The following is a 23,176-nucleotide window of genomic DNA, read 5'->3' as shown; positions in this document are numbered from 1 at the left end:
AACACTGAGTGGCGCTAGGCTATTGCACTGTCAATTTGTAGTAAAAAGGCGGGAAACAAAAAGTTATAGCATCGTTTACGTGTAAACAACAAAAATATTACCCAATTAGGTCAAGAGATCATAAAATATTCAGAGAAAATTCTTGTCGTATTAATTATAATTAAATAGCATTCTTAAATTATTTTTAAGAGTAGAACCGAATATACATTTTCTATTACATAAAATGAAAGAAGTTTAATATTTAAAATTATCATTTATTTACATAATTGGAACTAACGTTACATCTTTTGCTAAACCATTCTCATCGCACCTCTTGAGTAATGATAAAAATAATAAATAAAAATTTACAACAATCAGTAAGTTATGTATGTAGTATATTATGTTCCAAGTTGAAGAATTTCGTCAAAGTTTGAACATTAAATAATTTACAAAAATGATGTCTCTAAAAATCTGCCTTTTTTGACAACTAAGGATTTTAATAACTTGGAAATGTTTGGATCTTGTATTATTATTTATTACACCTCGTGACTCTCGTGAGTGACGTGTGTTAAAAATAATCAATTCTAATTCACGACATCGCCGTTAAGAAAAGTTAAGCATCTTTAAAATGTATCACATCAAAAAACTAAAAATTGGTTTATTATATTTAATTTAAAAAACCTAATGCGTTTGCGTTGCACGTTAAGTAGGTAGATACGTGTATTTTTATTATAAGTATTAAATTTATTTATTAGTATGAAAGTAGAACCATTATGCATTTGGGACTGTTTTCTTGAAAAACAAAATTGGTGTAACTAGGTAATTCATTATACTTTAAACAATTACGATTTACTAAATTATTAGTGTGAATTAAAATCGATGCAACGGGCGCGATATCACACAAAAAACTCAGTGTATTTATTTCTATTGCTTATCAGGACATGGTAGCACCTTTAACACTTGTCAATGTCCTATACAATTATTAATGCTTTTTTGGAGTTCCGTACCTATAAAAGAAATCCTTAACAAATAGTTATTTTTACTTTTCTCTGCAGAAGGCTTGAAGCACTGAAAGAATAAGTTCAAATCAAAATATTGTGTATTTTGCAGTTTCTGTCTAATACGATACTATCCTTCAGTTTGTTAGTATGGGAGAATAGTCTTCGATGCAAATTGTTTGAATTAAAATCCGTTTTGTATTGTTTTTTAGGCGTTCAATTGACTTATTTTGTCAAACTCTTCTTCATTTGTTTTATTTTCTTAACCATTCATAGTTTGTTTGCAACAATTTATTATTTTTTTCAATACTGTTTTTAATATTGCTTTTACTTTCCATGTTTCGGCTGGTTTTATTTGACGAACTAAAAACAATTATGCAAAGCAAACAATAATACATCTTCCTAAGGAAGGACTTGTTTACTCGTCTTGATTAAATAAGTTAAAATAAAGAAGTCTGGTTAGATGTTACGATTATATTCTAAAAAACAAAATCATCGAACCCTGTATTTTTCAACTATTAAATAACAATGGCATCCGCAGAACAAGTGTGTATTGCAAATACAGGGCGAATGAACACAATCCAACTATTTATTTATAATATGTATACATAAATATATTTTACAGCAAAAATCTTTATTGAAACAACAATTTAATATAATAAAATGATAATCAAACATAAAGCAATATACTTACATATACTAAAACAGAATGCACTACTTTTAACTATAGTAAATAGGTTGCTAGTTACCAAAAAAAAACTAATTTTGATTGCCCCGAAAACTAAAAGGTTAATGTTAAGAAATAATAATTTAATCACATTCACAAATGTTAGTTCGAAATATCTTTCAGATTTATATATCACAGGCTTGCGAAGGTTTTTTTTTCTATATTACTCTCATAACAAATCAACTAACGATTACACCAGATAATTCGTAATTCGCTAGAGATACTAACGTTTTATGGTTATTTAAATTCTTCCCACTAATACCAACACGAGAACAAAACAACGTTATTTTACATAAATGTAATGTTACCATAAATATTAATATCTATTACAAAATACACGTGCAATTATACTTCTATATCTAAAATAGCGGCATAACAAAGTAAAAATACAGCACTGTACTTAATTCCAACAATAGTGGCAATATTCTCTCGCATAATGAAACTAAACTCAAATATGAATACACTCAAAAGTAGACTTAAGCCTGTTTTGTTTGTCTAATTGGTCTAAACATTTAAAATTCAATTGATTGCTGGTTTGAACTTATTTAAATCGAGTTTGGAACATCGTTCTATCGTGCCTTAGAGCTCGTACAAAGTCGTGTAGAGGGTAAACCCAGAAATGTTTCTGGTAATTATCACATACATTTGCCCCTTGCGGGATTCGAACTAGGTTGTGCTTTTGCGATGTGAAGCACGAACAACTAGACTGCCATCACGATACAATAACAACATCAATTAAAAGTTTCATCATAAAATTCTAACCATTAACATTCTTAACAAACGACAGTGACGTTAATTTACATTAATTTGCCAATACCCATTAATAGATTAACTCTAATTACATTTTTGTAACGACTATCAAACTCAATATGGGTGACAACTTTAAATTAAAAAATTCAAGGAATTCAGTGCTGTACTTTACGTTAGAAACATGACGAAATCTTATCATTACAGTCAATCAAAGATACAAAAATACCCACAGAAAATTGAGTCCAATACTCTAAAACGTACGCCCCGGGATTGACCGCTTACGTGTTCTTTGAGGTATAATGTAACTCATTAATAAACGTCGCGTTAAGACCCGTGTCTTACTATTTTAGTTCTTTGAAGTACATAATTATACAGGGTTGTTACATAGCGCCGCCGCCTGGTCCCTTTTTCTGTATATTAGCAAATTCTAAAAACGCATACTCTAGACATCACATAATGAAAAATTGCTAGTTCTTTCATAAAACGGTAAATTGTAATTATGATTTTATCTGCGGTCCTAAGGAAAAGAGACGCGCGAAAAAAATGTATATTTTACAAATATACATTTGACATTCAGAAATAAAAAGCTTAGTATCATTTCAATAAATAGAATAGAGAGCTGATAGTGTTACAATACAGTCATTTGCTGAATAAATAGTGACAAGAGCTCAATTTCTTAACACGACACTTTTCCTTTGGACGACAGTGTAGTTTATTGAACCTTTAGTTTGCGGGTCAATGACCTTACAGACTTTCTTTGTTTACGGTGTTACAAATTTCAATGTTATAATGTTGGTGCTGCTATGTCTAAGGTGAGCGATAAGCGCGACGCGACGTATGGAAGGTCAATGACCTGCGACTGACTAAGGTTATGGCGGTGGGGTTACAATCTTGGAACCAAACTTTTTTATTTGAAACAAAATTATTTTTTATTATTATTTTGTATCAAAACGAAGGCGATATTTTATTTAAAAAATAGCGGAAAGATTGATTGTAATAAAGATCGTGTGGTGTATGCAGGCCATTAGGCAGTGTAAACTTTACAAAATATGTTTTGTAAGAAAAGTTAGTCAGTCCTGCCATCATCTGTCGTCAGTTCTTAGAATGATTCAAATTCACGATCGCTTCAAGATAGTAGTTCGGTTCAAGAAAAATAAGTGAAGCAAATAACGAAATTGAAACTGTTATGAATGTTACTTTGTATAGTCTACCTACACTGGTCATCGCCGCGTCAGTTTCGTCAGTATTTTACAGTACTTTGACTTGTTGTATGAGAATCCATATTATTTTCATGAACGTAATATGTGATGGGCGCAGTGTACCTATAACCTGTTTGTGTCCGACGTTTACATGTCAACAAGTCTTGCGATTGGTCGTCTCGCACACTCACTGCGGCGCACGTCGCACAGTCGCGACAGCAATATAATTACGCGCGAGCCATAAGGATGGGTAGCTTGGGGTCATTGGACGAAATTCTACGTGCTCGGCGACCGGACTTTAGCATAATTCAGAAGTTAACTAAAACCCGACTAAAATTACAAAAAACAAATGAAAAATTTTCGTGCGGTTATCATTTTCTGTGGACCAAACGGGCTCGGATGCGCGCCACGATAAAATCTTTTCGACGATTTTTGTCGTGTAAAAACAAAATGCATCGATAAAAGTTTCTCGTGGCGCGCTTCCTAGAAACGTAGTTCTGACGCACGAAGCGTGTCGGACGACGCGGCCCGCGGGCGTGGTCGGCGGGCGCGGTCAGAAGGCGACGCAGGCGTTGCCGTCGAACTCGATGTTGCCGTAGGGCGCGGGCGAGTTGTCGGTGAACAGGTGCGCCTCGGCGCCGCGCCACGCGCTGTACAGGCTCGGCAGGAAGTCGTTGAACAGGGGACTGCGGTGCTGCGACGCGCTGTTTTCTCTCACCACCTGCCAATATTCAATAAGTTTTCATGCAGTCATACATCGTGTTTCATGCATTCATACATCATGGAGCCAATTTCCGCTAATGTTTAGTGTTATCGGTACACGCAAAATTATCCATGAGTGCATGTCGCAGTCGGATTGTATAATTCGCCGTTTTACATTATAGCTAGGCATTTTCCATTACGGCTCTTTTTTGTAAAAGGCGGTTCAACATTTAGCCGGATTGTCATTGCGATACGTTCTTCAATACGGCGGCCCACGTTTAGCCGCATCGTAATACTAGGGCATACTTACAAATTAAAACAATGTTTAATGAAAATTAATCCGTTCTTAGATGTCTACATCCTATAAAGAACCTACCCGCCAAATTTCAAGTTTGTATGTGTTATAGTTTCTGAGATTTCATGATTAATCTGTGAGTGGTACTTCGCTTATAGATTTTAACCTGCACCGCACTCTCATATCTCGTTGGCCCGAAGGATGACTGGTGGATTTTTAAAGTAGGTTTTTTTTGTGCATAACATGGCAGGTATTTGACCACAATCGCACCTGATGTTAAGTGGGATGCAGTCTAGGATGGTACATATCTGCCCTGCAAGTGCCTATTCACTCTCGCCTTGAAAAGGCCCGGATTATAGTCTTCGGGAAAGACAGCAGCAGGCAACAATTCCAGTCCCTAGCCGTTCGCATTATAAAAGAGTCATCGAAACGCTTAGTGCGAGCTGGTGGAATGTCAACAATATAGGGATGGTACAGTGTTAGTATAGTCACAGAATAATAATAAGTACGTACGTACAGAAGTTTTACTTCGCGAAGGTATTTAAAAAAATGTATGCTCAATGTCATTAACAATATGGTGTAATTTAGCCTGTCTCAAGAGTCAAGCACCATTTTGTTGACAAACGTCAGTGATCGGCACTGCGCCGAAGCTATAGGGCTGACTTCGGTAAAATGATGTGACGTGAGGTGCCAAACTGCGGAAAATGGCGGAGGAAATACATGATTTAGCATGAATTATCATAATATTAACTACTTATTTACCTCTCAGTGTCTTGAGGCAACTTAAAAAAGTACATTCTGTTACTACTATTACTATTATTTAGGCAGTTAAATACTACACAGTATTTAGTACACCATTTTCTTCCATCATACACAAGAATACGCGTGCGTGAGTCAATGTTCGCTCGTATGTGAGGCCTTGTGGAATAGTATCCTGTAGGTGGGCCATCGTGCGTGTTTTGTTTTCGATGTAAACTCGCGGAGATGAACAGGCCTGGTATAGTTCTCATCACTATAAGGAAAAGCACCTACCCTCTCAATTCCACTGTAGGTAGGATCACTGTCGCTCTTCGGGATCCATATCTTGACGTCTTTGTCCAGCCCGCTCGTAGCTAGCACTGGGAATCTAGGGTGGGCTTCTATGCAGTTCACCTGGAATTGTAATACGAGCATGAAATTAATGAATTTTCATCAATGATGTACAGTCGAGAATGCTTTAGTGCATTAAGTTCGCCTTATGTACAGTCGCGGAATGAAAAGGTTCGTCACCTTAGTGTCGGTTTTCGCTTGCACTAGGTACTGTAAGAAGAGTCAAACCTGCCAACATAACCGTGCAAGAAACATTGCTGCTAACATTTAAATAAATATGACGTTTGCTAACGAATAAGGTTTTGCTTGTTTATTTTTCTATCCCATCAGTGCAATGTTACAAAATGTAGTTTTTTTTATTTAATAGATAATGGCAGGTTGAACCAACAAGAAGCAGTGCCGTAACTAGGGCGGTGCCAGCGGTGCCCAGGCACAGGGCGCAGACCCTGGAGGGGCGCAGAAATGACCAGACCAGTATCTAGTTTTGTTTCATGCATGGTAGTTAGTAGGTACATTTTGTTTTATTGCGAATATGGTGTAGACGCGCCCTCTGTACTATCTATATCTATATGGCATTTTTCAAGCGATCTTGAAACAACAACACTTGTAAAGGTGGTTTTATATTTGTCTGATGTGTCGTGACGTGACGACGCGTCAGAACGGTATCGGTTTCATACATTTAGTACTAGCTGGTGCCCGCGACTTCGTCTGCGCAGGATTAGTATTTCGAACAATATGTTTATAAATTGTAGCCTATGTGTTATAAGTTATTCTGATGTATAAGCTATATTATTGTAAAGTTTCATTAAAATCCATTCAGTAGTTTTTGCGTGAAAGAGTAACAAACATCCATCCATCATCCATACAAACTTTCGCGTTTATAATATTAGTAGGATGGTAACGTTCACACTAGTGCGTAACGTGTTGTGTTGTGATGGCTTATGTATGGAACCGATACAGTTCTGACGCGTCACGTCACGACACAATTCAGACAAATATAAATCCACCTTGTCTTGCTCGCAATATTACATACACAAACAAAAGTACCTATACCGTAACTATGAGACAATTTCTGTCTATATTCATTTGGAGGGCGCCACTTCTAACTTAGAAGTTCTAAGCCAATGATATTAAAGAACTATAGATATGTTACGTTCATAGAAATTACGATTTGAATCCGTGCCGAGCTATTCCAAATTGCACACATTGACAAATGTAACTGATAAGTGAAACAAAAGATACGAAATAGCACGCAAATGAAAGAGATAGCTATAGTTTTAACGATTCTGCACTAACTAATCTATGTCCGCAGCGCACGCATCCTTATCGCTCTAACGTCAAAACAAGATCGCTTTCTCTTTCTTAACTTGAATATGGCGCATGGCGTCTTGATTGTTTGCATAAATAATTGAAAATATAAATACTAAATAATTTTGCATAATCACATGTGGTAAGAGATCCCTTGTATTTTGTTTACTTTAGAGTCATAATTGGTACACTTTCGAAACACACACGATGGCATTTTTTATTTATTTTGGTAAGAACAGGAACTTACGGTGTGGTACGCACGCGATTGCGCACGACGCAGGCCACACGAAGACTAAACACAAGACGTCCCAATTGGGACGTATTTGAGTATTCACAGCGCGAGCGCTTATAACATATCTGCTTTTGTTTTTATATAATATCATTGTTCTAAGCAAATCTGTCAATCTAGCTGAGGAGATGTGTACATATAGTTCACGTTACGCTGTCATTGCTGTCAGCCACATTCATTGGTCCTCCCTTTATCTTTGATTTTATTTATTAACTACGTGCGGCGTTACTGACGCACTAGCGTGCGAGAGATAGTAGAAAATTCATCGTTCGACAAGAGTGAAAAGGATGACTTACAAAACTAAACGATTCACAAACGTTCCATTCTGCTGCGACGTCCCACCCAATGTTCGGGGATTCCCCGATACATCGAGAATCACGCATTCAGATAGCCGCAGTGTTGCCAGAAGGTTACTTTTGTAACCTTTTAGGTTACTTTTGAACTGCATTGGTTACTTTTAGGTTACACTAATGAAAAGGTTACTTTTAGGTTCAGTAAAAAATAATATTAATAGTGACAATTTAAAAATTATGTCATAAACTGCATTTAAACATGAATTTGATTTATTATTTGTTATAAAAAATGAGTTTTAGCCAATGTTTTTCGATAGTGAAACGCAAATCCATGAAACGTTTTTATACGACCGGTCACTTTTCGGTCTTCATGGAATGGTCAAAATTTCGAATTTAGGTAAATGATTGATGATCAATTGTATTCATTTTCCATCCATGAACAACCTTACACAATCGCTCCTTTTTATTTTTTATTCAAAAAGGTTACATTTTTTTATGCACATTTATCCACTTTATTGTCAGAGACTGGTTAGAGCATTTTTCAAAAGGGCGCAGTTTTGAAAGCTCGCACCGGGCGCATAAAAGGCTAGTTACGGCACTGACAAGAAGGTTTTAGTTTATCAATCATAATAATCTTCTTGACAAGTTAAATCGTCAAACAACTTTGATCTGAATAATTTTGAACTTTACTGACAAACAGTTAAAGATTATTTTCTCTAACTCGAGATTATTCTGTAACATAGTTTCAAAAGGTAATAATATGTGCTCGCGATTCGTTGAAGGAATCAATTTGAAAACTGACGAACCTTTTCATTCCGTGACTGTACAAATTTATTTTGGCATAAAAGTTTAAATAAATAAATGATTGATCTTGATTCGGGTTTGAGAAGGGCCCAGGTTAAACACCAATCACTCTTCAAATACATAGTTTCATATTACATTATCATCACAGTACGTCCATAGGCCTCTCCCAATTTGTTTTAGTAAGAGCCTCCATGTCTATTGCTATCTATGAAACACCGCACCGCTCCGCACATCTCCGCTCTTCTCGTCACCGCCGCCGCTGTCAAATTCTATAGAAAAACAAGTGCATCTGACACTTCTCCGCTCGATCCATTTCCACCGAAGCGTAGCGGAGTGGAGATGTGAAAATAATGGAATCTGATTGGTTATTCAAAAAACTTCTCTGCTCTGCACCGCTCCGTGAAAATCGCGCCATGAGTTCTTAGCCTTAGGGAGATGTGACAAGGGGGCGGGGCCGGTGTCGCAATAATATGCCCAAAAACAGAACACATTGCTCGTGAAAGCAATGATGACAGCAGCGACGCTATAATGTAAACAGTTTACATTGCTTGCGTAGTACTAAAGATTATTCGTTGAGTACTGATACCGCATTGGATAATGAGCACATATTTTAATTACTTTGTGTGTGTGAATTTCTAATGCGACACTGAGTTTCGAACTCGGCGCATTAGTTGGTATATCTCTATATCAAAATCAAAATTATTTATTTGTGTAGACTAATTAAATTAGTACTTACAAATCGTCAAACGCTCTTAAGGAGCATATTATTATACATGTCTCATTCTTTTTTTGCCCTACCAGCGCGATCGATCGATCGAGACAAACATTTGGCAAGTGCTGAGAAGAGCCGCAACAAACTCAGTCACCACTGTCTGCCGATGTCGCAGCAATATCTCTATAGGTACTCACCACGCCGTGTATGTCTCCCTGCATCCACTGCACGATGGCCTCGCTCTCGCGCTCCCAGATGTATATGTAGGAGCAGTCGGAGCCCGAAACAACGTACTCGCTCTTCGGCCCGAAGAAGGCCACGCCTTTGAACGTGGCGCTGTTGCGGTGCCCGCTGTAGCGGTGCGTGTAGCCCTCGTCTATCTCGTTCGTGCTGTCCCTGGAATGGGACGGTTGGTTGTTAGCAAAGTCAATACAAATGAGTAGGTTATCTTCATAGAAACGCACCGAGCGCAGTTTGTATGTGAGCGCGCCAATACGTATGCGGCGCAACACCCCGCTAATCCACACTAAATTTTGTCAGTGTGTGCGTGCGCGCCGCATACGTATTGGCGCGCTCACATACAAACCGCGCTCGGTGCGTTTCTATGAAGATAACCTACTCATCATTACCCGACTACGGCAAAGCAAAAGGAGGGTTATGATTTTGACAGGCTATGTATGTATGTATGTTCATCTGTTCCCTCGTAACTTCTAAACTACTTATCAGAATTCGACAAATGACATATCATTAGAAGCGTCTTAATTTTCCGCTGGTTATAGGCTATATGGGGTTTCACAAAATCTAATGTGGCGCCCTCTAGCGGACAAAACATACAGAGTAAAAAATAAAGTAACGATAAATATGCCGTGTTTGGTATCATTTGAAAGCGCTTTACTTGTACATTTTGAATATACAGGGTGGAATTTTGTAATGCCACCTGGAGGTAAAGTACTCTTAATATTGTAGATAGAAAAATTTTCGCAGAGAAAACATTCCTTTATTTTTTAAAAGAAATAGAACTGCATTCTTTGTTCAGTTCAGTATTCTGAAAATCTTGTTTTATACTTTTTCAGCGTCGTTTTTTGTCGTAGTTGGGTTTTACTTTTTTTACTTCTTTTTGTATTTACTCTGTTGTTAGGGTCTGTCCCAATAATACTGCTGAGCATCAAGGAAGAAGTACGAAGTACTTATATCGATACGAAATTCCAAAACATTTTGACTGCTTTTATGTTTTTTTGACATGTAAATTAAAACGACCACGAGCCGGAAGACGTAGCGTGGGCAGGCCTCCCACTAGGTGGACCGACGATCTGGTGAAGGTCGCGGGAGGCGCCTGGATGAGGACGGGTCTTTTTGTAAATCCTTGGGGGAAGCCTTTGTCCAGCAGTGGACGTCTTTCGGCTGAAACGAACGAACGAAACAGATATTTACCCTCCCGACGTTTCGACTCGGTTTCACTCACTTGTCATAGACGTCGGCCTTGGCGTCGAATAGGTAGACGTCTTCATCGTTGTACGAGCCGAGGATCTCGGTGCCGTCGTGGTTGTACACAGCGCACGTCAGGTGCATCATCGACATGCGCACCTTCTTCTTGGCGCTCGGCTGTGGGATAACACGTCATAGTCTATCTATACTAGAGTAAATACAAATGAGTAGGTCATCTTCATAGAAACGCACTGAGCGCGGTTTGTATGTGAGCGCGCCAATACGTATGCGGCGCGCACGCACACACTGACAAAATTCGTCGTGATTGCGCTGAAGATGACCTACTCATTTGTATTTACTCTGTCTATACTAATATTATAAACGCGAAAGTAACACACGAAGGCATATTCAATCAATCAGGAAGGCAATCGGGAAGTGCATTCGTGGCTGTTTGCGGCAACCGATCGTGCACAACTAAATGCAAGTCAGACAATTACCTAACTTTTGCATTGCCATTCTTGAGCGGGTATAACGTATGTATACAATAAAAACATCTTAGATTTTATCACGATGCGCATTCTAGCCCTGCCTAACTCATTAGTCAGTAACGTTATTCTTACCTGTGGGTACACATTATAATCGCAAACCAGTCGAAAAGTGGTCGAGAGGCCTTTTTTGTATGGAGTTTTGACGGATTCGATTTTCGATTCGATCAAAAAGTGAAAGAAATAAAGATACACCGCCACCACCAGCCGCTGCCCGTAGCGGGTGCTCACGCTGCACAGCGGGCCCGCGTGTGACGTCACGCGGTCTCACCTGCTCGTGGAAGTGCTTGGGGCAGTAGAGCGCGAGTCTTAAACAGCAATTGAAATTTGCAACTGTCACTAGCACAACAGATGAGTTCCGACTGACGTTGAGGGCGCATGGAGCGCTCTAGCCCCTTCTGGGTACCGGTTTCTAAATGAATAGTGTCCCATTGTTAAAACATAACAAAGGATAGCTGCGCGGTTATTACTGTAAAAATGACTTTTGGCCAGTTTTTTGTATCAAATACCCGTATGTGCTCACGCTGCACAGCGGGCCCGCGTGTGACGTCACGCGGTCTCACCTGCTCGTGGAAGTGCTTGGGGCAGTAAAGCGCGAGTCTTAAACAGCAATTGAAATTTGCAAGCGCCGAGAAAACAAACCTGTCACTAGCACAACAGATGAGTTCCGACTGACGTTGAGGGCGCACTAGACCCTTCTGGGTACCGGTTTCTTAATGAATAGAGTGTCCCAATGTTAAAACATAACAAAGGATAGCTGCGCGGTTACTACTGTAAAAATGACTTTTGGCCAGTTTTTTGTATCAAATACCCGTATGTGCTCACGCTGCACAGCGGGCCCGGCGTGACGTCACGCGGTCTCACCTGCTCGTGGAAGTGCTTGGGGCAGTAAAGCGCGAGTCTTAAACAGCAATTTGCAACTGTCACTACCGAGTGAGTGAGGATACTGGAGGCCCAATTGGGGGGAATGGGATTTAAAAGGTTGGCAGCGCACTTGTGACTTCACTGATGTTGCGGGTGTACATGGGCGACGGCAATTGCTTACCATCAGGTGATCCGTCTGCTCGTTTGCCTCCTATCACATAAAAAAAAAAAAACTTGTCGCTGCCCGTAGCGGGTGCCCACGCTGCACAGCGGGCCCGCTGTGACGTCACGCGGCCTCACCTGCTCGTGGAAGTGCTTGGGGCAGTAGAACGCGAGCGGGCGCGTGGACCGGCGGCGGTCGTACACGCGCACGAACTTGTCGCGGCCCGCCACCACCAGCCGCTGCCCGTAGCGGGTGCCCACGCTGCACAGCGGGCCCGCGTGTGACGTCACGCGGCCTCACCTGCTCGTGGAAGTGCTTGGGGCAGTAAAGCGCGAGTCTTAAACAGCAATTTGCAACTGTCACTACCGAGTGAGTGAGGATACTGGAGGCCCAATTGGGGGGGAATGGGATTTAAAAGGTTGGCAGCGCACTTGTGACTTCACTGATGTTGCGGGTGTACATGGCCGACGGCAATTGCTTACCATCAGGTGATCCGTCTGCTCGTTTGCCTCCTATCACATAAAAAAAAAAAAACTTGTCGCTGCCCGTAGCGGGCGCTCACGCTGCACAGCGGGCCCGGCGTGACGTCACGCGGTCTCACCTGCTCGTGGAAGTGCTTGGGGCAGTAGAGCGCGAGCGGGCGCGTGGACCGGCGGCGGTCGTACACGCGCACGAACTTGTCGCGGCCCGCCACCACCAGCCGCTGTCCGTCCAGCGGGTGCCCGCTCACGCTGTATAACGGGACAGTCGTGCCTCGCTCGCGTACGTGGAAGAGCCTGGGAAGGTGCAAGTCAGAAATTAGTAACGAAACTATAATAAAGCCTGATCCGTGAGCACGTAGAATCCCGTCCAATGACCCCAAGCTACCCATCCTTATCGCTCGCGCGTAATTATATTGCTGTCGCGACTGTGCGACGTGCGCCCGCAGTGAATGTGCGAGCGCGACAGCAACATAATTACGTGCGAGGACCAGGCTTTAGAAGCCGAAACAGCCTAACGGGGTTGGGGATTCGAGGAATTCTCTCTAGCTGTTAGCTCACGCTGTACAAGGGGACAGTCGTGCCGCGCTCGCGCACGTGGAAGAGCCTGGGAAGGTGCAAGTCAGAAATTAGTAACGAAACTATAACAAAGCCTGGTCCGTGAGCACGTAGAATCCCGTCCAATGACCCCAAGCTACCCATCCTTATCGCTCGCGCGTAATTATATTGCTGTCGCGACTGTGCGACGTGCGCCCGCAGTGAATGTGCGAGCGCGACAGCAACATAATTACGTGCGAGGACCAGGCTTTAGAAGCCGAAACAGCCTAACGGGGTTGGGGATTCGAGGAATTCTCTCTAGCTGTTAGCTCACGCTGTACAAGGGGACAGTCGTGCCGCGCTCGCGAACGTGGAAGAGCCTGGGAAGGTGCAAGTCAGAAATTAGTAACGAAACTATAATAAAGCCTGGTCCGTGAGCACGTAGAATCCCGTCCAATGACCCCAAGCTACCCATCCTTATCGCTCGTAATTATATTGCTGTCGCGACTGTGCGACGTGCGCCCGCAGTGAATGTGCGAGCGCGACAGCAACATAATTACGTGCGAGGACCAGGCTTTAGAAGCCGAAACAGCCTAACGGGGTTGGGGATTCGAGGAATTCTCTCTAGCTGTTAGCTCACGCTGTACAAGGGGACAGTCGTGCCGCGCTCGCGTACGTGGAAGAGCCTGGGAAGGTGCAAGTCAGTAATTAGTAACGAAACTATAATAGAAGCCGAAATAGCCTAACGGGGTTGGGGATTCGAGGAATAGACAATTTGACACCATTCCCCGAATATTCGAAATCACAACTTTTCTAAAAAGACACTTCATTCTGGTCTTAAAACATAATTAATTTTAAATTACCTGTAAATTACGATTTTTGGTCGCATTGTAATTGAAAAAAGTAGTTTATTTGAGTTGACAAAATAGTGACGTCACTTGCTTGTAGTGCCATACAAAATCTATGGGAGAGTTTCGTTTTGACAGTTTTAAAAAGTACGTCAATTGATTGGTGGTGTCAACATGTCTATTATCTCTAGCTGTTAGCTCACGCTGTACAAGGGGACAGTCGTGCCGCGCTCGCGTACGTGGAAGAGCCTGCGGAGATACAAGTTCAAAATTAATAACAGAGTAAATACAAATGAGTAGGTCATCTCCGTGCGCGGTTTGTATGTGAGCGCGCTAATAATAATAATAATAATAATTCTTTATTGAATATACGTATGCGGCGCGCACGCACACACTGACAAAATTCGGCGCAATCACGACTCCTCCCCGCTAAATTTTGTCAGTGTGTGCGTGCGCGCCGCATACGTATTGGCGCGCTCACATACAAACCGCGCTCGGTGCGTTTCTATGAAGATGACCTACTCATTTGTATTTACTCTGTTAATAACGAGATTAGACCAGGGCTTCCCAAACTATGGGTCGCGACCCGGTGGTGGGCCGCGAACATTGAGTGGGCCCTGCCTGTAGAACGACACACCACCCTACTGATACAACCGCTGGGCAGCGGGCGAAATTTCCTGTAACTGGGTCCCGAATTGGGGAACTTGTATTAGATGAGTCGTAGCCCAGATAACTTTGAGAACCACTGGATTAGACAACAGAACACGGTGTCAATATCGGTCAATATCGAAATTCGAGAGACGCTATTTGGACGTCCTGTCCGGCTGTTAGCTCACGCTGTATAAGGGGGCAGTCGTGGCGCGCTCGCGCACGTGGAAGAGCCTGCGTAAATGCAAATCTGGGATTAGTAACAAGACAGAAAATCCTCGGATGTGGCTTTATCTTGCAGTGGATCTCCTTAGAAGGAAGGCACCGTCACCTGGACACGTGAGAAAGAACCTGGAAAACTTAGTAGTTTTGTGCGCCGCGCGCGAGTGTATGTTGTGGTGCGTCTACAGTCACCTGGCCACGTGCTCGGCGCGCACGTCGCACTGCATGACGATGCCGTCCTCGCCGGCCGACGTCACGAGGTGCGGCTCGGCGGCGCACACGTGCAGCTTGTGTGAGTGTATGTTGTGGTGCGTCTACAGTCACCTGGCCACGTGCTCGGCGCGCACGTCGCACTGCATGACGATGCCGTCCTCGCCGGCCGACGTCACGAGGTGCGGCTCGGCGGCGCACACGTGCAGCTTGTGTGAGTGTATGTTGTGGTGCGTCTACAGTCACCTGGCCACGTGCTCGGCGCGCACGTCGCACTGCATGACGATGCCGTCCTCGCCGGCCGACGTCACGAGGTGCGGCTCGGCGGCGCACACGTGCAGCTTGTGTGAGTGTATGTTGTGGTGCGTCTACAGTCACCTGGCCACGTGCTCGGCGCGCACGTCGCACTGCATGACGATGCCGTCCTCGCCGGCCGACGTCACGAGGTGCGGCTCGGCGGCGCACACGTGCAGCTTGTGTGAGTGTATGTTGTGGTGCGTCTACAGTCACCTGGCCACGTGCTCGGCGCGCACGTCGCACTGCATGACGATGCCGTCCTCGCCGGCCGACGTCACGAGGTGCGGCTCGGCGGCGCACACGTGCAGCTTGTGCGCCGCGCGCGAGTGCCCCGCGAGCCGCCGACGCGCCGCCGCGCCGCCGCTCGGCGGGCACTGCACCAGGCGCACCTGGATACAGAAACATATACTTGTAAAGTCGGAGCGAAGTCTATTTTATTTATTTACTAGCTTAAAAACGTTATCGCGCGCGTCCCTGTTTCAAAAACCGGGATAAAAAACTATCCTATGTCCTTTCCCGGGACTCCAACTAACTCTGTGCCAAATTTCATCAAAATCAGTTCAGTGGTTTAGGCATGAAAGCAAGACAGACAGACAGAGTTACTTTCGCATTTATAATATACAGGGTGTTTGGCGGTTTAAATTCAACTTAGAATTCGATTTAAAAAGAAAATTAACATGATAATGGATTGCCAATGATCTTAAAAACATCTTTAGCTTCTCTTCTTTCCAATGATATATCACATGTAGTAATTAGATATTGAAATTCGTCAAAAATGCAAAGTTTATGGAATAATAATACAAGAATTATCCATACAAAGCTTCTTCAAACATCATACACACGAAGGACAGTCTGCAGCGGCCGGCTGCGCGCCCAGTCACCGCCACGTGTCCTTACGGCGTGGCAACAAGGGCGACAGTCGCTCACCTGGCCGTCCCTAGCGCAGGTGACTATGTTGAGCTGGCTCTGTGCGTTGAGGTGCAGGAACTTGCTCTGGAACACGTTGGACTTGTGTCCCGTGCGCAGCGTCTGCAGCGGCCGGTTGCGCGCCCAATCCCAAACCACCACGTTCATGTCGTCCGACCCCGACGCCAGAAGGTGGCCTGGAGACCAGATGAAGTAGATACACAGGGCCGTAACATTAACAGTCTACGCTAACTTGCGTGGGCGCACGAATACGTTTCTGTATAAAACCTGGTCCGTGAGCACGTAGAATTTTGTCCAATGACCCCAAGCTACCCATCCTTATCGCTCGCGCGTAATTATATTGCTGTCGCGGCTGTGCGACGCGCGCCCGCAATGAGTGTGCGAGCGCGACAGCAACATAATTACGCGCGAGCGTTAAGGATGGGTAGCTTGGGGTCATTGGACAAAATTCTACGTGCTCACGAACCAGGCTTTAGAAAAATAGTATGGGCAGCGCAGTGTAGCGCGGACGCGTGCGACGAGTTTTGCAACTGTCTTTTTGTTAGAAAGGTAGTTCTATGAAATGCAACATCTTTAAAAATGATGTTTTTACAGCTATGCAGCTATTATTTTTGTCTGTATATGTTGTCATATTAAGATGTCTTTAGGCATTTGTTATTCGACCCCAGTGCAGTGGTGACAAGGTCAAAAGATGAATAAAGATTTTCAAGTCAATGTAATGGATTCATACAAACCTTGTGGGTGAAAATTTATGGAATTCACACAGCCTTTATGTTGAGTCAGCTGGTGGAGCTTCTCCATCCTATAAACAACGTGTAGCGAACCATAGAACTTCTGCTCGAACTTCAGGTCTGATTGGGTCGTGCGACATGGGTATGTCAGCCCCATCTCCCGGTTAATAATTTCTGAAAAATTTACAATAGATTCCATTTGAATGTTACCAATTGATAAAATATTATCGAGGCATTTTATCGATTTTGTGCGATAAGCCCATAGATTAGTCGTAAAAAATCGTTATTAAGATTTTATCATAGAGCGTATCTAATTCTAATGACGTAGCTTGTAGCTTAGTTGACTCATAGACAGGAAGTCGACGTAAATCTTCGCCAGAAATAACTTAGAATAAAAAACTCGCCAACCCATCAATAGACCTGTTATTTGCGTGTGGGTCATTCCATCGTTTCGGGTGTTACGTTCGTACACACATATTCAACAATTTCATGTATTTTGAAATAGTATTTTAATAATGTTAGTGCCTTAATCTGTCCGTTTTTAGTTGTTTTATCTAAATAATAAAGTTTGTACAGCTTAGAATGTAAGATAACGAAAATATGAGTCGAAAAGTGTGCGTTTCGGGCGTTACGAGATTTTGCCTCTATGTTCTGACTGTTGCTGCATTTACTCGAAATTTAGCGAATTTTCTTAAGGAATCATACCTAAAACTTACAGGACTTCTAAAGTATGACATTTACAAAACATGTAACATACAATCACTGTCAAATAAAACGTTTTACTATTTTTTTATAATTTTTTTCTTTGTTTCGGGTGTTACAATGGTTCTGTTTCGGGTGTTACGAGTACGAAAATTCAACGCGTTTTATCGATAAAATCGGTGTTTTATTAGTCTCTAGGTACTACAAAATAAGGAGTACAACAAATAAACACAAATAGAGCGAATTCTGGTTTGAAATTACGAAGCAGCTTTTTTTTAAATATACAAAGTTCAAGTTTATTTTTTCCTCAGAATATAGCTTTTTCTATTCTTTTTGGCTTGAAATAGCATTACTTTAATTTCTAATGTAGGTACACATTAATCAGAGTAATAAATTAACTTTATGAATGAACAGAGCGTATTGAGTAGCGTCCTGCGTTCCCACATCATTGCCCAATACAATCAACAGTAGAAAACAATAGTTATACTGTTCCTTGTATGTGTCGGCGGCTGAGCCCGCCAGTTTTATTTTAGTCGCAATTACACCTTTAAAGAAATCACATGTTTTACTGTTCCAACCTTCTGACGTACGTTTTGTGGATTTAACTTATAAAGTGGACATTACTTATAAGTGGACAACAACAATAATATACCTGAACATAACGTATATTAATATAATTACGTACATCGGGTATAAAATTAACGTACATTGGTGACCCCGACGTGATCATTAGGTATACAGTGTATAAATACGTACATTGGTGACGCCAGTTGAACATTTTTTTTTTACGTTTGGGACAGTGCAAGTTGTGAATATGAATCCTCAAGACGGACCCGCACCTATTTACGCCGCGCCTAATACGCCGGCGCCTTCTTTAGCGGCACCGCCCGCACAGGCGTCGACGGAGACGGAGACTTTGGCGAGTATAAGTGTTTCGTCAAGGATACCTGATTTTTGGTCAGACCAACCGCGACTCTGGTTTATCCAATTTGAGGCCGTAATAGAATCGCAACGACTAGGTGATGTAACAAAACAAAACTTAGTCGTTACCAAACTCAGCAAATCTGCCATACAGCAAGTCAGCGACCTGCTGCTGTCACCACCACAAGAAAGACGATATCAGACATTAAAGGACCGTCTATTACAAGTGTTTGAAGAGTCTGAGACGCGGCAGTTTCAAAAGCTTTTGGGGGAAATGGAACTGGGCACCCAAAAGCCATCGCAACTTATCCGTCGGATGAGAGACTTGGCTAGAAACAAACTACCAGACTCCACGCTACAAATAATGTGGACCAGACACTTGCCGTCGGCAGTTCAGGCTGTTCTTGCTGTCACCGAGGTCAAGGACTTGGAGAGCTTGGCAACGGTGGCGGACAAGGTTATGGAGGCAACCAGGCCAGAATATACAGAAATAGCCGAAATGAAAACCTCCACGCCGGGAAGCATTCACGAATTAACGGAAATGGTTAGCCGACTGCAAGTGGAAGTTGCTGAGTTACGCCGGTCCAGAACACCTCAACGACAGGAATGCTCAACTGCGCGAGGGAGAACAAGTCGATCGGGTCAGCGTGACGTGAGTAAGTCCCGAATAAAACCAAATTGGTTATGTTTTTATCATCACCGTTACCGTGCTAAGGCTGTGAAGTGCGTCGAGCCTTGCAATTGGAAGGGGGCTAAACCGACATCTACGCAGGGAAACTAGACGCGATACAGCCGGTGGCGGGGGCAAGTATCGAATCGCATAATAACCGCCTTTGTGTTTTCGACCGAAATAGCAGACTAAAGTTTTTAATTGATACGGGTGCCAACGTATCTGTGATTCCTGCAGTTAAAAAGTGTGTGTCTTCGCTTTCAGATGATTGTAATTATAAGTTATACGCTGCAAATGGTACTGAAATTAAGACATATGGTACGCGTACTCTTGTTTTAAATTTAAATCTAAGGAGAGCATTTAGATGGACTTTCATTATAGCGGACGTAAAGCAGCCAATTATTGGGGCAGACTTTTTAAGCCATTTCAAACTGTTAGTTGATTTACACGCGCGAAAATTAAGGGACCAAGTTACCAATCTATATGTTCTCGCTTCGATTATTTCACAGGATAGTAACGATGAGTCATCTATAATTACGATATTTATTGGAAATGTTAAACATCGACACTTTTTAGCAATACCTTAATTTTAGTGTTAAGTCGACATTTCAAAAAAGTCACAAATTGAGAAATATGACTCCTTTTCCGATGCCAGCGCTAGTGGGCGGTCAAAGGACTCTCACAGTAATACTTTTTCACTTCTCCAAGCAATATACACACATTATCGACATATAAATAAAAATGTAATACCCGAAACGTTTCGGGTGTTACAGTTTTTAATCAAGAAAGAAACATACTAAATTAGTATCATGCTCAGATATTAGTTAGTATTTGAAATCATTACTACCATGGCCTTACTTTTACCAAATATTGTTACCCTAATCCATGTGTAAGGTACAATAATAAAACAAATACCTGTTTTTCTGTTTCGGGTGTTACATCGCCGAATTAACAAGAAAACATACTTAAAACTTGATAATTATCCATTTTTTTTGGGACTATGACGCTATCTACCAATACTATGATAAATACCCTCGAATCATATAGTGGCAAAACGTTTCACAGATTGATAGTTTTTTTAAAATCGTATTACCAATAATTAGAGAGAAAATGATCATTCAGACAGTTGACTTAAGTATAGACTTTGAAGACTAATAACTTAAAAATTACTTGTTTCTTTCAGATGTTTTTTTGTTGCACATTATAATTTGGAATGTTTACTTTCAAAATCCATCAGATTTAATGCGAAAAGAACATATTTAGTTTTTCACCCTCGGTAACATTTGTCATGGAATGACCCGTGTCTTATTTAGGGTCGACCACACATCAACCTGAGACGAAACGTTAAATTTCTTCAAGTGACTTTGAACCTTAAACCTTAACCACTAAGAACAGATTTTTCGAAACTCCAGAGGGGATAAAACGCGGTCCACGCGTATGAAGTCGCGGGCGGCATCTAGTTGATTTTATAGTGGCTAACCTGATGCCAGCTAAATAAAAACGATAGGTAATAGCGCAAGTGTTACCTCACTAACTTCCGATGAATAAATTAAGTCAGAACTATAAAAATAAATATATTTTTTTACCTCATTCTTCAGCTATGTCTCTTAATAAAACTGACGGTTCAAAGTTCAGTTGTAATGAGCAATACATTCAAGCCTGGGGTTGTAAAAGTTATGCTTGAATGAAGTCCCAAACTTCATCATAATATCACATAATACAAGATATAATAAAGAATATTGCTCCTATTTGTGTGACATGCAAAAAAATGGGGCCACATTTATAACCCAGCAGGAGAATTATTGTTGTATTGTTTTTACATGCAGATTTTAAATTGCTCAAAAATTTTCCGTTACAAATGTTTTATATTGTGTATTTTAATGTTTTATGCTAACATTTAAATTAGCTTGTGAGAGTATTATGCAGAGTTGTCATCATGGAATGTATCATTATAAGAAATTGACATTGTTACAAGATGACCTTATGCTAATTTGTCATTGTTAGAAGTTTAGAAGTCAAGTATAGAGAGTTATTACATGAATTTGTCATTAAAAAAGTTGTTATTGAAAGAAACATCTAGTAGGCATATTTACCTACCAATAACAGTTTAAAAAAATTCTGACTGATTTATCAAAAAATTAACTTTCTTCTTAGTTGATTATTTACCTCTTAACATAAAATAATTATGTGTAGGTCTTGCTTTAAGAAGTGCAGTTGGTGGGGTTCCTCGGTCTTCTTCTTCTTCGTTTTGAGCATTATTCCGATCACCCCATGGCTCGTCATCGTCTGTCTCGCTGTCGTCAGTCTGGATGTGGACCATGTCATCAGTGCCGGATGTGTCATTACTGTCCGATGAACTTGATCTGTAGGTTTTATCATGGAAAATTATAAATTAAGTTATGGAGAAATTAGAGCCAACATAATATCTCAATTAATTTTATTTCCTGTCGGTCATTCAAATACATTGTACTAAATTAATTACTATTTATATATTTTTTGTCTCATATAACAATATTTAGAAAAGATAAAATAAATATGAGTGATTTTATATCTGCATATTCTCCCCATTTTTCATCCAACTACCTTCTTAAGATTGCCTGAGCAAGACAGTTATAACACAGTCTGTTACAGAGCATAATATGAAGTATTACAGCCAAATAGGATTTTTTCTTATAATTTGTAAATTTAATTTTTACATGATACTCACCCAGTGCCTGATGCCTCTGATAAAGAGGCCATGAACCTCTGCAAATCATCACTCTCAGGCTCAGAGTTGCTGTTATTGTCTTTACTGTTTCTCCTATTCATGCTCACTTCTACGGGGCTCTCTTCGGGGGACAGATCATCTGAATCCCTAGATGACTCATTACTATCGGAGTCTCTGTCAGGCGTTTTACGCTTTCTGTAGTTCCTAGCACGCTTTGGACGACGTATGTTCAGCAGAATCGCCCGCACGTTGCTGCTCGAAGGCGCAGCATTTATAACCTCATTTGATGGACCACCCGAGGTCCTAGCGGCCCGATCATCGCTACTGGTACTCTCAGATTTATCAGCTGACACTCCGCTGTCCACATTCTCATCTTTACTCGAAGATGCCACTATAAAAACAACCAAAACGTACCCGAAAATAATTTACGTCACATTTTTTTTCAGGGCCAGAAACTTGCTTTGAACACTTACCAGCCTCTTTAAAACTTTCTTGGGAGCTCCCATCGTTGAATTTAAACTTCTTTCCTCCCATTTTAGGGCTCACAGGAGAGTCTTTGACATCATCATCACTCGAACTATTATCTTCCATTGTAGTAAAAACCTACTCCGGTACGAAAAAGTAACGAGAGCAATGCAGCGTTATTTAACTAAAAAAATTGATTTACTTACGATAAGAATTTACGACTAACTAGGCAAAAATGAAGATTTGCTTTGCGAAGAAGAATTTTTATTTTTACAGATTTTTGTGATGAAATTTGGCAGGTTAAAAAATGTTGCCACAAACTGCCTGCCTAGTTTTTGGTCTTAGGCCCTTTGTTAGGCCCTATGCTCTTAGGCCTGCCTAGTGCCTAGTGCCTACGTTTAGCACGGTATATTTTTAAATTAAGTTTTAAATGCTCATTTTATTTCAAAAGTTTAATTATGTTTTTGATTTACTAAAATATAATTCCCAAAAGATTGGCTGTATTTCTTAAATGGCTAATTAATATCATTTAATAACAAGAAATGCCACAGCCCGTTTTATAGGTCATGCAACTGATGCAACAAGAGTTGAGGTTGAGGTGGGTTGAGTGCATGGTTGAGTGAGGACACAATTTTATTCTTGGTCTGAGGGACACAAGCAAAGATTTGTG

The 23,176-nt window shown here is 41.4% G+C and overlaps 1 protein-coding gene across 1 annotated transcript; it reads right to left on the bottom strand.

The window, feature by feature from the left end:
• Positions 1-233: 233 nt before the first annotated feature.
• LOC135072845 (DDB1- and CUL4-associated factor 8) lies at positions 234-22,819 on the bottom strand. Its single transcript, XM_063966886.1, has 13 exons — positions 22,515-22,819; positions 22,042-22,432; positions 21,501-21,697; positions 17,045-17,215; positions 16,311-16,486; positions 15,602-15,772; positions 15,473-15,559; positions 15,069-15,190; positions 12,744-12,918; positions 10,608-10,747; positions 9,343-9,541; positions 5,683-5,802; positions 234-4,374 (listed from the first exon to the last, which is right to left on the bottom strand). Exons 1-13 carry the CDS (start codon positions 22,630-22,632, stop codon positions 4,207-4,209), a joined length of 2,235 nt encoding a protein of 744 aa, XP_063822956.1. The 5' UTR covers positions 22,633-22,819; the 3' UTR covers positions 234-4,206.
• Positions 22,820-23,176: the final 357 nt, after the last annotated feature.

The sequence above is a fragment of the Ostrinia nubilalis genome, chromosome 6 (assembly GCF_963855985.1).
Source record: "Ostrinia nubilalis chromosome 6, ilOstNubi1.1, whole genome shotgun sequence".
NCBI classification, from domain to species: Eukaryota; Metazoa; Arthropoda; class Insecta; order Lepidoptera; family Crambidae; genus Ostrinia; species Ostrinia nubilalis.
Note: the sequence above shows the minus strand (reverse complement) of the source record. Positions and strands in the feature narration are given on the sequence as shown.

Excerpts from the sequence above, each read along its gene's own strand:
- LOC135072845 (XM_063966886.1), bottom strand. The coding sequence starts at position 22,632 with ATGGAAGATAATAGTTCGAGTGATGATGATGTCAAAGACTCTCCTGTG. Across the intron at positions 15,773-16,310 it reads CCTGCGCTAGGGACGGCCAG|GTGCGCCTGGTGCAGTGCCC; the intron begins GTGAGCGACTGT and ends TTCTGTATCCAG. Across the intron at positions 4,375-5,682 it reads CCTACAGTGGAATTGAGAGG|GTGGTGAGAGAAAACAGCGC; the intron begins GTAGGTGCTTTT and ends GAATATTGGCAG.